Here is a 14,454-nt window from a genome sequence, read left to right as displayed (position 1 = left end):
TAAAACTGGGATAATAATCAGCAGAAGAATTAAAAATAGAAAAGGTCTCTCTGAGGAAAGAAACTAGTTGGAAGAGGTAGAGTTACTTTTCATTCTATACCTTGTGTACTATTCAAATTCTTATGCTTATATGACTATTACTTCCCAAAATACACACACACACACACACACACACACTCATTACAATCCCCATTCACTAAATAATTCAGGAAAAACACTGAGAAATTCTTTTTCATATTTCTGTATGCCACGCACTATACACCAAACTTCTATTTTGGTATTTCATACAAGACACGATTAATTAAATAAGACTCAAGAACCACCCTAAACCCTTGATAAAATGTGGTGATAGTAATAGCTTACATTTGTGTTAGAACTGCCAAAACACAGCCACACCCACTATCTCATTTAATCCTCACAAGAGTCTTGTGAGAGCAAATTTTTGAGATTAATAAAGTAAAACTCCAAAAGGTTTAAGTGATTTGCCAGCCCCCCCAAAAAAAATAGGAAAAATAATATAAATGTAATGGACAAGTTAAAAAAATTTTTACATAACTTTCACACAGCACTGAAATGTGAAAATGCTTTCCAAATTTATTATATGAGAATAACATGACAAAAATTAAACTTAACAGTACGAATAGCCACTTTGGAAAACAGTTTAGCAGTTTTTATAAACATACACTTACCATATGACTCAGTAATCTCATTCTTAGGTTAATACCCAAGAAAAATGAAAACACATCACACAAAGACGTGCACTCAAATGATCACAGCAGCTTTATTCACAACAGCCAAAAACTAGAAACAACCCAAGTGTCCACCAACTGGTAAACAGATAAACTGTGGTATGTCCAGATAGTGGAATACCACTCAACAAGAAAAAGGAACAAATTAATGATATATACAACAACATGGATGGATCTTTAAAGTATTATGCTATGTGAAAGTAACCAGACACAAAGGACCACATATTCTATGATCCTACTTATATGAAATTCTAGAAAAGCAGAATTATAGTAACAGCAAATCAGTGGTTGCCAGAGTTCAGGGAAGAGGACTGACTGTGTAGGGGAATGAGGGAACTTGCTGGGATGATAGAAATGTTCTATATCATGATTTTAGGGTTTGTTACACTAGTGTATAAATTCAGCAAAATTCATCAAAGTAAAAATTGGTGGATTAAAATTGGCGAATTTTATTGTATGTAAATTACAACTCAATAAGGCCGATTTTAAAAAACTCATTAACACATAATCATATTTAACTATTGACAACAGCTTTTTAGCCTAAGTATTAACTACAGAACTTCAAAGAATATTAAAAATCACTAAATTATTAAGAGGTAACTTTTAACCAGAAAATAGATATACGAGAACTTAAAAGCTCTGAGAATGTAACCATCTTCATCCTACTGAATTTGGCCATGTGGATAAACAGTAGTTGCCTGGCAACTAATCTAAACTCTAGTCTAGATTTCTAATAAACACATTGACTACATTAGCAGGTGATCTCATGGAGGATAAACTAAGCTTTACATTGAAGAGTTCCTTTAGTATTAAAAAATAATAATGCATTTGAATTATTTATCTAAAGTATTTATCTAAATAACTTTAAGAAATAAGTAATAATTATTTATTATTAACCAGAAATAATAAAAGTAGATCATGAAAAATTAAAATATGAAATTAAACATACATACACACACACACACACACACAATCCCTTCCCTCATTCGGTCTTTTACTTTAGGACTTTACTTATCTAACTATGGGATTACTGAATCCATGAGTTTGTGAGTGAATCCTTCCTCTTTACTACTTTAAGCCCTTTCCCTGCCACCGCCCAAACTGGCTTAATATAATTGAATATTTTTATTTATATATTTACATGTCTTTAAATGCATACAAGTTAGATACTTTTCTAGATATTAAATCATTCTAAAGACAGCTCTCTGGATTGTAGAATCTGTGGACAATACAGAAAAATACAACATGAACTTTCTGTAACATCCATGCACACAACATACCAGAAAGCCTAACCTTCTTGATTATAAATGATCAAAATCAAGAATTACAAAGAATTCCTAAATAACAAGCAAATTCCTAACACATATGTTAAATATCGTTTCTATCTTAGTGGACATAGTATGTCACAGTTTACTTTGTTAACAGCATCAGAAAAAAAATATCAACTTCCAGGACACCACTTAGTGTTAGCACACTTACCAACCATATTATTTTCAGTTTTGTTGAACACTTACCCCTCTTCTGAACCCAACCTTCTTTCACAATGGTAACATCGCTCATGATGGCGCCCCTCTGAGCCCCCAACTTGGAGAAAAGGTACTTTGTGATACCAGCTTTGGGGTTTGGATTCTCTGCTGCTGCTGCCCTTCCCACTCTCTAGTGATGACTCAGCCTGGAAGGAAGTATTGAAGAAAGAATTTCTTTTTTTTCCATTCTTGCAACTCACATAGCAATAACAAACAACTAATTCTTTGTAAATGTCTTCAACTGGCCTGACCTCACATAAAAGTCTAGCTCTTCAAACTGGGGAACTTATTTATTAAGTAGTTTTATAATGAATGCACTTCCCTGGTCTTGTGACAGAACTTCAAAGGACAGTGAAACTTTTAACCTACGAGGTTGCAACAAAAAAATGTCTTAAGAAAACCACTGTCACACCTACACAAATAATACAGAAAATTTCCTTGGTAATGTGTGTTTGAGGTAAAAAGGGAAGAGAATGAAAGTGAGGTGGACTAAAAGTAAATCTTCATGTAGGTCTAGTTTCAAAATCTCAGTAAATTTAGAAATAGTATGGCAAAGCAATTGTGAATGTTTTTAATTGCTGGATTTTATGTAAAAAACAATGTGCTAAGTAACTAACATTTATCTATGCTTACTCTGCCTTGTTCCAAGAAATATTTTAGGTAGATTACAATAAATAAAATATTATAAATAATATAAAATCAATTATTTTTTAAAGTAGATGAAGTGAAACAAAGGGAATATGAAAGTGGGAAAAAGCATGGAGTATTCAGGACATGTCAAGAACTATTACAGGTGCTTACATCTATTATACAATTAACTCCATTTCATAGATGGGAAAACTGAGGCTCACAGAGATTAAGTGGCTGATTTCAACACAGCTAATGAATGATGGCACCAAGATCTGAACCTAATCTACCTGATTCCAGAGCCTGCATTCTTATTGACTTAAGACAAAAAGAAGCCAGAGTAAAAATCTACATAATTGTGAAAGACGGACCACAAATTTAACTTGAAGCTTTCAGGAAGCAATACAAATAAGGAAATACAATCAGTTTCAATATTTACAGTATCCATAAATATTTTTAAGAAGAAAAAAAGAAGTTGTTCAGAAGGAAACAATTTGTTCTAGGACAAAAATCTGAAATTTAACCCACAGGTCTTCATAAGATACCTTGTAGTGTAATAAACAAAAGTCCTCAAAAATATCCTCACATATATACAGCAATGAACTTTACTGGCTATTTCTTATTGTCCCTCTCAATCTAAAAAGGAAAGTGCCAAGATAAAACTGAATTAAAGCATTTTCACAGAAAAGGACCAAAAAACGTGACACAGGAACCCAGGCATAAATTTTAGATAACCAGAAAAATGGATGTATGGACTATATAACTATACTATTTTCTCAAATATGGTTTTAATAAATAGTGCATAGGAATAAGTTCAAGGTTAGACTTCCTAGCTAGTACTGAAATGAATTACACTTCTTTTTCCAATGCAAATTAAGTACAGAGCCTAATCATTTAGCAGTCAGGAATTAAGACTACCATTCTCTTAAGAAAGACTGACAAAGTTTATGTGGCTGAATAGAAGGCCACCCCACTCATGTGCCATGGGGCTGAGGGCAGCAACTACAGGCTGGACCAAGACTGTCCTCAAAATCATTCAGGTCTGCTACTGTACAGAATCAAAAGGAATATTAGAATCTCGGTGTATTTTCCCAAAATATGTTTGACAGAATACGAAGAGAAATTCCAGAAAAATAAGAAGAAAAAGAGGGTTAAGAAAAGAAAAAAAATCATTTGGTCAAGTAAGTTTGCGAAATTCTATAAACCATGTCTTTCTCTTGAAACATCACTATTACCATATTAAAGGTACAAAATGTATAATGTATAACCTTATTTATCTCAGCAAATCCTAAACTTACTTGAACACCCAGGGCTTTTTTTTTTCCTTTAGTAACATGTATTGAAATCCAGGGGAACACACTGTGAAAAACAGCCATAGGAAATGGCCACATAATTCAGGACAAGACCCATTTCACCATTAAAAACAGGCAAAAAACAAAAACAAAAAAGCTTTCAGTAAAGAATCAAAACATCATTTTAATTTGATTTATGTAACTTCCTGAAGAACTCAACATGGTCAACTGGCTAATTAATATGAAGCTAGATAACTGAAAGGGTTAACTCTTTATACAACATAAATAATTACAATTAACCCTTGAACAACAGGGGTTTGAACTGTGCAGGTCCATTTATACATGGATTTTTTTTTCAATAAATACAGTTCCTGCATTTTCATTTTACAGATCTTTAAACTAAGTGTGGGGAAAAGTTTGTGTTCAATTAGAGACCACAATATGTAGAATCAAAAGAACTAAAGTTTGAATCCTTATTTTATCCAAACTGTTTCAGCTTCCTGCCCTTGGATAAATCATTTATCAATTCCTTTGTTTTTGAGATAGAGATAGCAGTAGGCAGATTTTTGACACTGGGGTTGGGGTGAGGGAAGCAACCCACCCCAGTACTGGTCAAGAGTCAACTGTATAAGGAAGTTAAATTATTAGGGACACTAGTGCAAAATGATGTCGTTAGAAGAACTGCACTTAGACCTTCTCTTTGGTAGTACTTACAGCAAGAGGCCTCACATCTATTAAGCCATTCCTGGTTTCTGACTATAAAATTATATACTCTGGGTAAATGAAAATTCGTATCTTAATATCCTTGGGATTGGAAAGGGAAGAGATCAGCGACCAACACTTAGTAATAAACAAAAAATAATACACATCCAATAAACATATATAGAATATTTTCCTATTAAAATAATTTGTATTATAATACACTTATATAAAACACTAGAAAAACAAAAGTATTTTCAAAATTGATTCTATTTTTTTTAAGTGGACATTTCATTGATAGAATCTTAAAGCTAGAAAGCTAGAAGGGACCCTCTTTTACAGCTGAGGAAACAGAAGTCAAGACAGATGAAGTGGCTTGCCCAACGTCATACAGCTACTTGATAAGAGAATCAAGACCACAAAAACAGGTACACACTTTCCACTAGCACTGCCTCTTCAGGACAAAACAATATATTGAAATATTCAGATCAACCCAAAATCAATGAATTTTGTTTTATAAAGAAACTGTTTCCAAAAACTAGTTTTTTAGATAAAGATGTTTATCAGTGCCTATACATTTAAACTTTTTAAATGTATATTAAATCAACAGGACAAAATTTATCATCTTCCACAGGGCCAGTGAACCAGGCACTACAGAGATGGCTTTATCCATTTTGCACATTAAAATGTTACCAAATTCCACCCATATTCATAATTTTCAGCTTTAAAACCGCTCTGGGCCACCTCTGGCTAAAATGATACATTATTTGAACACAATTTGAAAGACGTTCAAAGGTATACTACCCTAGGATTATGATCAATAAGCTAGAAGTAAACGTTGTCTTTAGTATAGAACCAATGCTATTGACGCTCAAGTAGTAAACCATACTCTTTGATCTACTTTTCCTACAGTGGCAACACTCTTTGCACCAAGTCAAATACACTCTCCCACTCAGTCCTCCATGTTATTAAAAACACTAATCTGCTAAATGATGGGCTGTACTTTAGGCATTTAATCTGCTTCCTAAGGTAGAGTCCTACAGTCCTAACTTCTTTAGAAATGTGTCCTATCCAATAAGCTGTAAGAAACAAAATTTGGTTTATTTTTCTTTTAAACCTATTGCATTAAACATTCATTGCTGGGTAATCTCATCTTTCCCATTCTTATAAAAAATTTCATACAAAATTCTTAGTAGATTCAATTTATAATTTACACAAAGCAGTTACACTAAAAGTATTTTCATACAAAATTATCTGAGAATTGGATAATGATAATAATTACATTTGAATGTCATTTTAAAATTTACAAAACATTTTCACATCTTTTACCTCATTCAATGGCATTATTATTTAGTAAAGCAATTTAATGCTGCCTGGCACATAAGAGATGCTCAACAAATATGGAATAAATGAATGAATGGATGAGTGAAAGAACAAAGATGCAGCTTTAGATACCTAATAAAGACGAAGCAAATTAATATTGTTAAGTCGACAGAGAATGGTATGAAGCCGTGGTAAAAACAAACCTGAACTTAAACATTACGGAAGCACCTACAAAAAAATAATTAAAGTTGAAATAAATATTCTTCCCTATTCATTAAAGTATGTTTCCTATAGACCTCCATTAATTTTAAGGCCTAACACACTAAAATTATCCTTTTTTCTCGACATTTTTTGACTCTTTTTGTTGAGATGGTGAAGTTTCAATTCCCAAACAAATCAAGCATCAACACTGCCCAAAATTATCCACTATGGGAGGAAAAAGGGAAAGAATGGGATTATTTTCTTCATGATACTTTTAAGAATTTTTAAAAGATATCTGTTTACTTACAGCAGCCAACCATTCAATTTTAAGCAATAAAGTTCTTCAAACATGTTTAAAATATCATTCGCACAAGAAAACGTTATATATATACACATATATGTTCATTCAGTCAATAAAGATGTATTGGTTATCTACTCTGTGACAAGAACTATAATTGAGTATACAGGGGGCAAGCAAAACTAAGTATTTCAAAAATCTTTTCCAAACCTATAATAATTTGTTATCAAAGTGCTTTCACACACATTTTCTCATTTAACTCTAAAACAAATTTGTGCAGTAGCTATCACATCTACAATTTTGAACCTAAGAAGACCATAACCAATCAATAATGATGACATTATTTCCTCAGTTACCATAACAAGTTAGTGACAAGTAACTTCTTCCATCAGTTTGTTGTGCTTTCTACAAAATAACACAATATGAGCTCTCAAAAACATGTACAACATTTGTGAATAGTTCTGAAGTTTTTTCTGTAACAAATTATATTTCAGAAGTCCAGTAAAGCATGTTTTCAAATAAATTAAAAATTAAATAAAACTACTGCATCACAAACGAAATTATAATAGAAGACCAAAAGTAGGTTGACATAAAGTTAAAAAGCACCCCCAGCAATTCTATTTTATAAAGAGCAAAATTCATAGGTTAATAATTTCCTGTATGTTAATTTCTAAGTTAAAAGCCATGATACAAATCTATAATACAGCCTTCTATAAACTACTATACATTTGGCTATAATTAATACTATGTAGAATATACTTGCTCTGCACCCACATTTTTTATATACTTTAGATACGCTAGCCAAACTAAAGTAATGAAGAACTGATATCCAAATACAATAGAAAGTTGCTACTTTGAAAAACAAATGATGGTCAAGGGTAACCATGGTGTAATTCTATGATATTTACTGATTTTAAGAAATAGGTAAAACTAATATATGCCATAATAAATGCATAAGGCTAATGAAACTTTTAAAAGGATTTGAGGGAAAGGAAAAATAGTGGAGTGGAAGGGAAATTCAAGGTAACCTGATCTCCACTTCAAATAACTCTAAGCCAGTCTGTCCTTTTAAGAGTTGTTATCCTGCTAAAAACATATCATATAGGGAAGTGAACCATACAAACTATATACTTTGGATACCTTTCCTCTCTTCAGACTACAATACACTTTATGGATTTTCTTTAAACTCTTTCTATATAGATATCTTCACTGTTTCACACTACAGGAAAATACCTGAATAAGCAAAGGCAAGATTTCTAACTTTCACACAAAATACCAGTTATTCTAAATTGCCAATTCTTAAAAATCAGCTTTATAAACTTTGAAATATGTATACAAAACCATAAAGCATTTTCCCCCTCTTCCCTACCCCTGTTTAGGGCATTTGCATGCCATTTCAACCAACACATCCATTATTAATCGAGTAAAAAAAAGCAACTCGTGCTGGGTGATATATTTAATATTCTAATTTGAAACAACTATGAAAATGCTTATTGGATTCCTCTGGCTCACCTAAACCACTGAACAAGCTACTGACAAATTCACCCCTACATTTCTCACGTAAAATGTGGCTTGTCTCTATTTGAAAGCACTTATGTAACAACACACGGACAGGTTGAGGGTTGCTACTAAAACAATCTTAGTTGCACAGTTGGCCACATTTTTCCAATACACCTGTAAAATCCTTCTAAAATCTGACTCGGGGACCTCCCTGATTATAAAACAAAAAGAATCCACACGCACAAAAATGCCATTAATCAGCCTGACAGATTTTACTCCTGATTAAACTGAAAGTTAACCAGTAGGTATGGAATCCTGTAACAAAGTTCATTACAATGGTGCATTAGAAAGAGCACAGGACAGGACAAGAAACTTGGGTCCCTATTCCCAACTCTGCCCGGCCCAGAGTAATGCTGTATAAGGTCCTTTAATTCTCTGTGCCTCAGTTTCCTTAGCCATAAAAATAAAAGTATAGCATTAGATGAACTCTAAATAGCTCTTATTTATGATTCTTCAAGTTTAAAGCTACTGAGTATCTATTTCACTTACAGATGGCATCTTAGGTGATAGTATCCTGATTATACACGGTTCCTGTCCTCAAAAGGTTAATATATAGTTGAGAAGATAAAACATTCAAACATCAATTCCACTCAGACAAAATTTGGACTAAATTCCACTACTGGCAAAAATACCATCTTCCTCCCCCTCTCATCCCCTAGACTCCCAAATATAGTCAGAGGCTTTTTCAATTAACATAGAGAAAAAAAATTCTCATTTGAAAATCTCCCAGTGATTTCTTCCAATAATTTTTTTTTACTTTTCCCTCTGAATATTAGCAAAATATACCCATTTAAAAGTATGAAATATCTGTAATTGGTGACAAATAAATATAAACAGAGTATTGAAAAGAACTGAAAAACAAATCTACAGGTCAAGAAGCATACACTAATTTACCTATCGACTACTATTTGAAGATTTCCTGGCAAAGGAAATGTTTACATCTAACATGTTCAAAGACTATGGTGCTACAATAAAACATGTAAACATCTGTGGCATTTAATTCAGCATTTGAAAGAAATGAAATGAAAAAAAAAGTTACAGATCAGTCAATATGTTTTTTTACTATATTATCTTGATTTCTATGGAAATTTTAGTGTACAAGTTTATTGAAATTTAGCATTGTCATTGTGAATTCTAATAACAGGTACAAACAGGTTAGGACAAACACTGAAAGAAAAAGTGTTTCAAAATTAATAAAGTTAAAATGAAACAAATTTTTACAATACCAGAAAAAGTATTTTCTCCTGTGAAAATCACTTTCAAAAGTGTAACAGGCTATTGTGAAGATTAAATGCATTTACACATGTTAAGCACATATAACAGTACCTGGCACATGCAAGCACTCATCAGGCACTGGCTAGCGTTAACTCTAAATTGAATGTAGCGCTATCATACATAAAAGACCATGATAAAACATGTAAGTTAACATCAGGTGATTCAGATGATTCAGGCAACTACAGAAAAGTACATGGTGTATGAAACGAACATTTAGAATTCTGATGCGCACTCTGAAACCTGGAGTAAAAAACAAATTTTTAATAACTTAAATAATCTAATACAAATCTACGAAAATTAATCATGTGCATTAATTTATATTAACTTAAAAATAAAAATGCAAGTCAAATTACACGACTGATTTGGTCAAAATGAAATGGTTTCTTTTTCTGTCTTGCATCTTATGTTAGTCATATATTCTTATGTTAAATATTTTTTAGTGCTTGAAACTTAATCACACTATAAAGACTAGATCCTATCAAATCATGCTAAAAATCCAATTAACACATCATTAACAATTGCCTTATCTTCCCAAGGGTGAATTACAGTACTAAAAGATATAACAACAAAAGAAAGTATAGCCATCTTTTCATAAAAATATGCAAAGTTTAAGTAAATTCCAAACTTCCACAAAATTAATTTGTAAAACCAGTTCCTCTTTTTAAAGAAAACTAAGTAGTTGAAAATTTCCATTGAATTTTTTGTAAGAATGTCTCATGTTTAAATAGAAAGCTAGAGTTTAAAAAACCTTAAATCCTTACTTTGCACAAGACTCTATGCTAAGTACATGTGTCCCATATGTTTAACGAAAACATGTTTAGATTTGCAGTGATTCTGAAAACAAATTCACTGTCTAATAGTAGTGATCTTCTGGATGAAATGTAAATAGTAAAAGTTTTTAATCAAATCAGTCCCTACCACACAGTTCACACTCTAATATTTGTTGAATGAATGAAATCTTACTGAAAATATTTTACAGCCATTTAAGTTACAATAACAAAAACATCCAAAGCAATATTCTGACATACAGAACTTAAACTTAGAGTCAAAGTAAAAATTAATTTTAAGTTGGAAAACAATTCACTAAAGTAATCATTACAGAAAGGCTAAAAGTAGGAGACAAAATGAATACAAATAATAGTTTCAAAAATTTTTTTGCAGAATTACTTTAGACATTATTTTTCAAACACTCTAAGAAAACATACTACATACTGCAAATACACAGTACAAACATAAAACTAAAACTTTACATTCACCTAACTTCCAATGTTGTCTCATTCGTGTGATATATGCACTTCCCCCACTTTAAAATTAAAAGCTCAAACCAATCAAAGCTATTGGGGTAAACCCTAGTGAGAAAAACAAAAAACAGGTCTTCAGATACAATCTCACTGGTGAACTTTCAAAGTCAAGACTATGTATCAGCAAAGGAAAAAAAAAATCTACAGTCCTGACTTCTATCTTGCAAATAATTGTGCATCCTGTCATAAACCTTAAAACTAGTAATACTAATAAGTAGATATTCCAATAAAAGATGTTTTCACGTTTTAGACAACCACCTCCTGTAATATTCCTATTCATTTACACATATTTCGCCATGACAAGTTCAGAAGACAGAGTTTCCTACACCGTCTTTAGGGAATTCTTCCTCCTTTGGCTTTTTCAACTATTTTCCAACAATGTATAACCTAATTTAGTGACTTTCCATCAAAAACAAAGCCCAGTAGTTGTCTAATGATTTACAGTCCACTAAAAGATATTACATGACCAAGCTTTACCAAAGATGGAACATATATCTAAATTGATGATTTGAGGCAGTTGCCAACGTATTAACTACAAAAAAAAGTCACTATTCCACATTCTTTAGCTTCATGATGAACTAAAAAAGTGTGAACATTTTATTGACACCAGTAATTAACATAGATACCTGGGTTTCACTGTTGAATTTCTACTTGGAAACGTTGTCCATTACAAACTACTGGGCTTTCAACCAATTACCACACTGGTGAAACGTGTTGGTTTTATTTTCATAACATTATTTTGATGGAAGAAACGTGAGTATCCCAGCCTTGACTTAATGGGTAAACATTTCCTCTCCTTTCAGAAGATAAACAGTAAATACCGGTATTGAAAACAGGGCCCCAAAGAAATTCAATCTAGCCTAACTGTAGATTCCCGGGAAATCCCAAACAAGGGGTGACCCCGCCTAGTAGTCAGGGTGAACACAGCAACCAGCTCCGCTTCAACTTTGGGCTCATAAGGGCCCCACTAGCATCATGGCTGATGCAGACCGATGCGCAGGAGAAGGAGGTGGACGAGGAAGAGGCTGGTTTGTTTACTTGCAGCCAGAGCCGCCGCCGCCGCCGCCGCCGCCGCCGCCAGCAGCGACAGCATCACTGGATCCGCCAAAGCCAGCATCTTCCGTACATTTCTATTCTTAGCACACAACTCCGGAGCGGATCAAAACCCCACTACTATTAAAAACACAGACAAGCACGTTCCCCACCTCCCACACACCCCCACCCCACCAGGGCCGTCTCTTCCTGTGCGCCGGCGGCGGGGGGCGGGGGGGTGGAGAACAAGACCCCGGGGAGCCGTCGCATCCCTGCCTTCCCCCACCCACGCGCACACAGCCCCCTCCCCCACCCAAACGCCCTGACACAGGCGCTCCCCGCGTTACATAACCCCGCCGCCACCCCAGGCCGAGCGGGCCCCCTCCCCTAGCCGCCGGCCGGCGAGGAGGGTGAGCGGGCTGGATCGAGAGTGGCGCAGAGACCAGAGGCGCCGGGCCCGGGCGGCCCAGACCCGGACCGCATCGCTAGGCCAGGAACACCCTCCCCGGCCCCCGCGCACCGCCGCCTCAGCTTCCCTCAGCAAAGTGAGGGGTGCGGTCCGTCCGCGCCGGGCATCCCCGGCCTCCGCACCCGCATCCCAACCCCAGCCCCCGGCGACCCAGCCCCCGCCCACGCCCCCGGCGCGGTGACAAGCCGGACGCCCCCACCTCATTTACCCACCGCCACCCCCGCCCGAGGGGGGCCCGGAGGGAGAACAGGAGCGGCGGGGAGAGGGCGAGAGTGGGGGGCGGTGGCTGTTACCTGCAAAGGCGGCGGCGGCGGCCCCGCAGCTGCTCGGGCGGCGGCGGAGGATGGAGCCGGGGGGCGGGGGGAGGAGAGGGGGCGACTCGGGGGTCCCCCTCCCTCCTCCTCCCCTCCTGTCCTCCCCCCACCCCGCAGAGCCTCTGGCCCCCCTGGAGCCGGTGTGGCCGGCGGGAGGGCAGGCGGCGGGCTGCAGGGGAGGGAGGGAGGGAGCCGGCCGGGCCGCGGAGCTGGAGCGGGAGGAGGCGGCGGCGGCGGCGGCGGCGGCAGCGGCGGCGGCGGCGGCGGCGGGAGGAGGGAGGCGGCGGGGGGAGGGGGCGGAGACTCTACGTGGGAATCGGATCTCGGCTACAAATTCAATTCATCACCAGAAAACTCCGCTCGGGCGGGGGCCGGGTCGCGCCGGCGAGGCGAGGCGGCGGCGGGTGGAGGCTGTGGGCCCTGGCGGCCTGGCGCGGGTCGGGGGTCTGCGGCCTCCTCTCGGGCCGCGCCCCGCTGGGGGGCCCGCCGCCGCCTCCCCGCCCCCTCCTCCCTATGGGGCCGCCGCTGATCAGCTCTCGCCACCGCCGCCGCCGCAGGCTTGTTGTTGACTTTGAGGAAAACTCCTGACGTCAGGGGCTGGCGCACGGCGACTGGCGGGAGCTGCTTCCCCGCGTCCCCAGCCGGCCCGCCGCCTCTGCCCCCTCCCCGCGGGCCCCCGTCCGCGGGCTTCCCCGCGCCCCCAAGCCCGCGGCGGCCCGCGCCCCTTCTCCTCTCGCGAGAACACGCCCCCCCCCCTTCTCCCCAGCCGAAGCCGGGAGCGGGGCGTCGTTCCTGGGCGGGAAGTTGTGGGTTTTCCCCGCGCCCTCGTGGCGCGCTGCGGGCACCCGAGGCCCGGGAGGGGAGGCTCTTCTGCCTTCCGCGCGCAGCCGGGCCCGGGGCTTTTCCTCCCGCCCGCCGCAGCTCCAAGGAGGTCAGGCGGACGCGTGAGGGGCCCGGACCTGAGGCCCCAGAGATGGGCGGTGCCCTGGGGGGGCGCGCCCCGGAAAGCTTGGAGCCGGGCGGGAACCGACCCCACCCCTCTGCACCTCAGAGGTCAGTCCAGAGTCTGACACCTTTCCTGACTCCTAGGAGACCTTATCGTCCAGTCTAGAACACCTCTTTCGGAAGAGCCATCCCTGGGCTTCCTGTAAGCAATCACCACACATAGTGTACGGCTTGCAGTAGCATCGTAATTCAACCTTAAAATTTCACACTTTTTAGAGACAGTAGTTTTCATTGACTTTGGGGAAGCCATGATGTATTGCATTCACTACGAAGAAGATAGCATTTCTTTCTTTTGAAGTTCATGGCTTCTGAGGATATTTGCAATGGAAACACTTTTTTTTTTTTTCAAAATGGCCAATTTTTTTTTTTAACTCTACATCATACTCCATAAAGTTATAAAAGAAGTTCACTTTTTCTGACACCATGTATTGTTAATTCTGGAACACTTTGAAAAAACCGTATTATTTCGCCACGTGGCTCTAACCTTGATGGTGTACCTGTTATTTCTCCCAATGCAAGAGTCTTGTTAGCTTGTTAGTGCTTTTAGCTTCTTTCTGTAGAAGGAGTGATTCCTTCCGACGCGCACTTCCTACTCTTACCATGTCCTGACAACATTGGGATGGTAGTCATTCTTTTACACTATATCCCTGGTATTTATATAGGGAGTCGTATTTATACATCTATGTCCACATCTTTTATGAAATGCACATCTATTGGGATTGTGGACAGGAATATGAAACCTAATAAAAAAAGAAAGCGCTTTTTAAGTCGATTTTCTCCATT

General features: G+C 38.2%; 1 protein-coding gene and 1 pseudogene across 5 annotated transcripts in view; both read right to left on the bottom strand.

Moving 5' to 3' along the window:
• AKT3 (AKT serine/threonine kinase 3) overlaps positions 1-13,367 on the bottom strand; it is a 387,341-nt gene extending 373,974 nt beyond the window's left edge. For 2 of the 4 annotated variants that reach the window (XM_082340892.1, XM_082340894.1), the window contains exons 1-2: positions 12,646-13,363; positions 2,264-2,421 (exon numbers count right to left, since the gene is read on the bottom strand). In XM_082340892.1, the coding sequence (XP_082197018.1) occupies positions 2,264-2,309 (46 nt within the window). In that variant the 5' untranslated portion in view covers positions 2,310-2,421; positions 12,646-13,363. Of the gene's footprint in view, positions 1-2,263; positions 2,422-12,645 lie in introns of all 4 variants that reach the window. The other 2 variants (XM_082340891.1, XM_082340893.1) reach the window with 2 other exon arrangements.
• The window catches only part of LOC309605352 (tigger transposable element-derived protein 1 pseudogene), a 485,483-nt pseudogene that overhangs the window by 170,333 nt on the left and 300,696 nt on the right, over positions 1-14,454 (bottom strand). The window lies entirely within an intron of this gene.

The sequence above is a fragment of the Balaenoptera borealis genome, assembly GCF_965194805.1.
Source record: "Balaenoptera borealis genome assembly, chromosome: 1".
NCBI classification, from domain to species: domain Eukaryota; kingdom Metazoa; phylum Chordata; class Mammalia; order Artiodactyla; family Balaenopteridae; genus Balaenoptera; species Balaenoptera borealis.
This window is presented reverse-complemented; position numbering and strand designations above follow the sequence as displayed.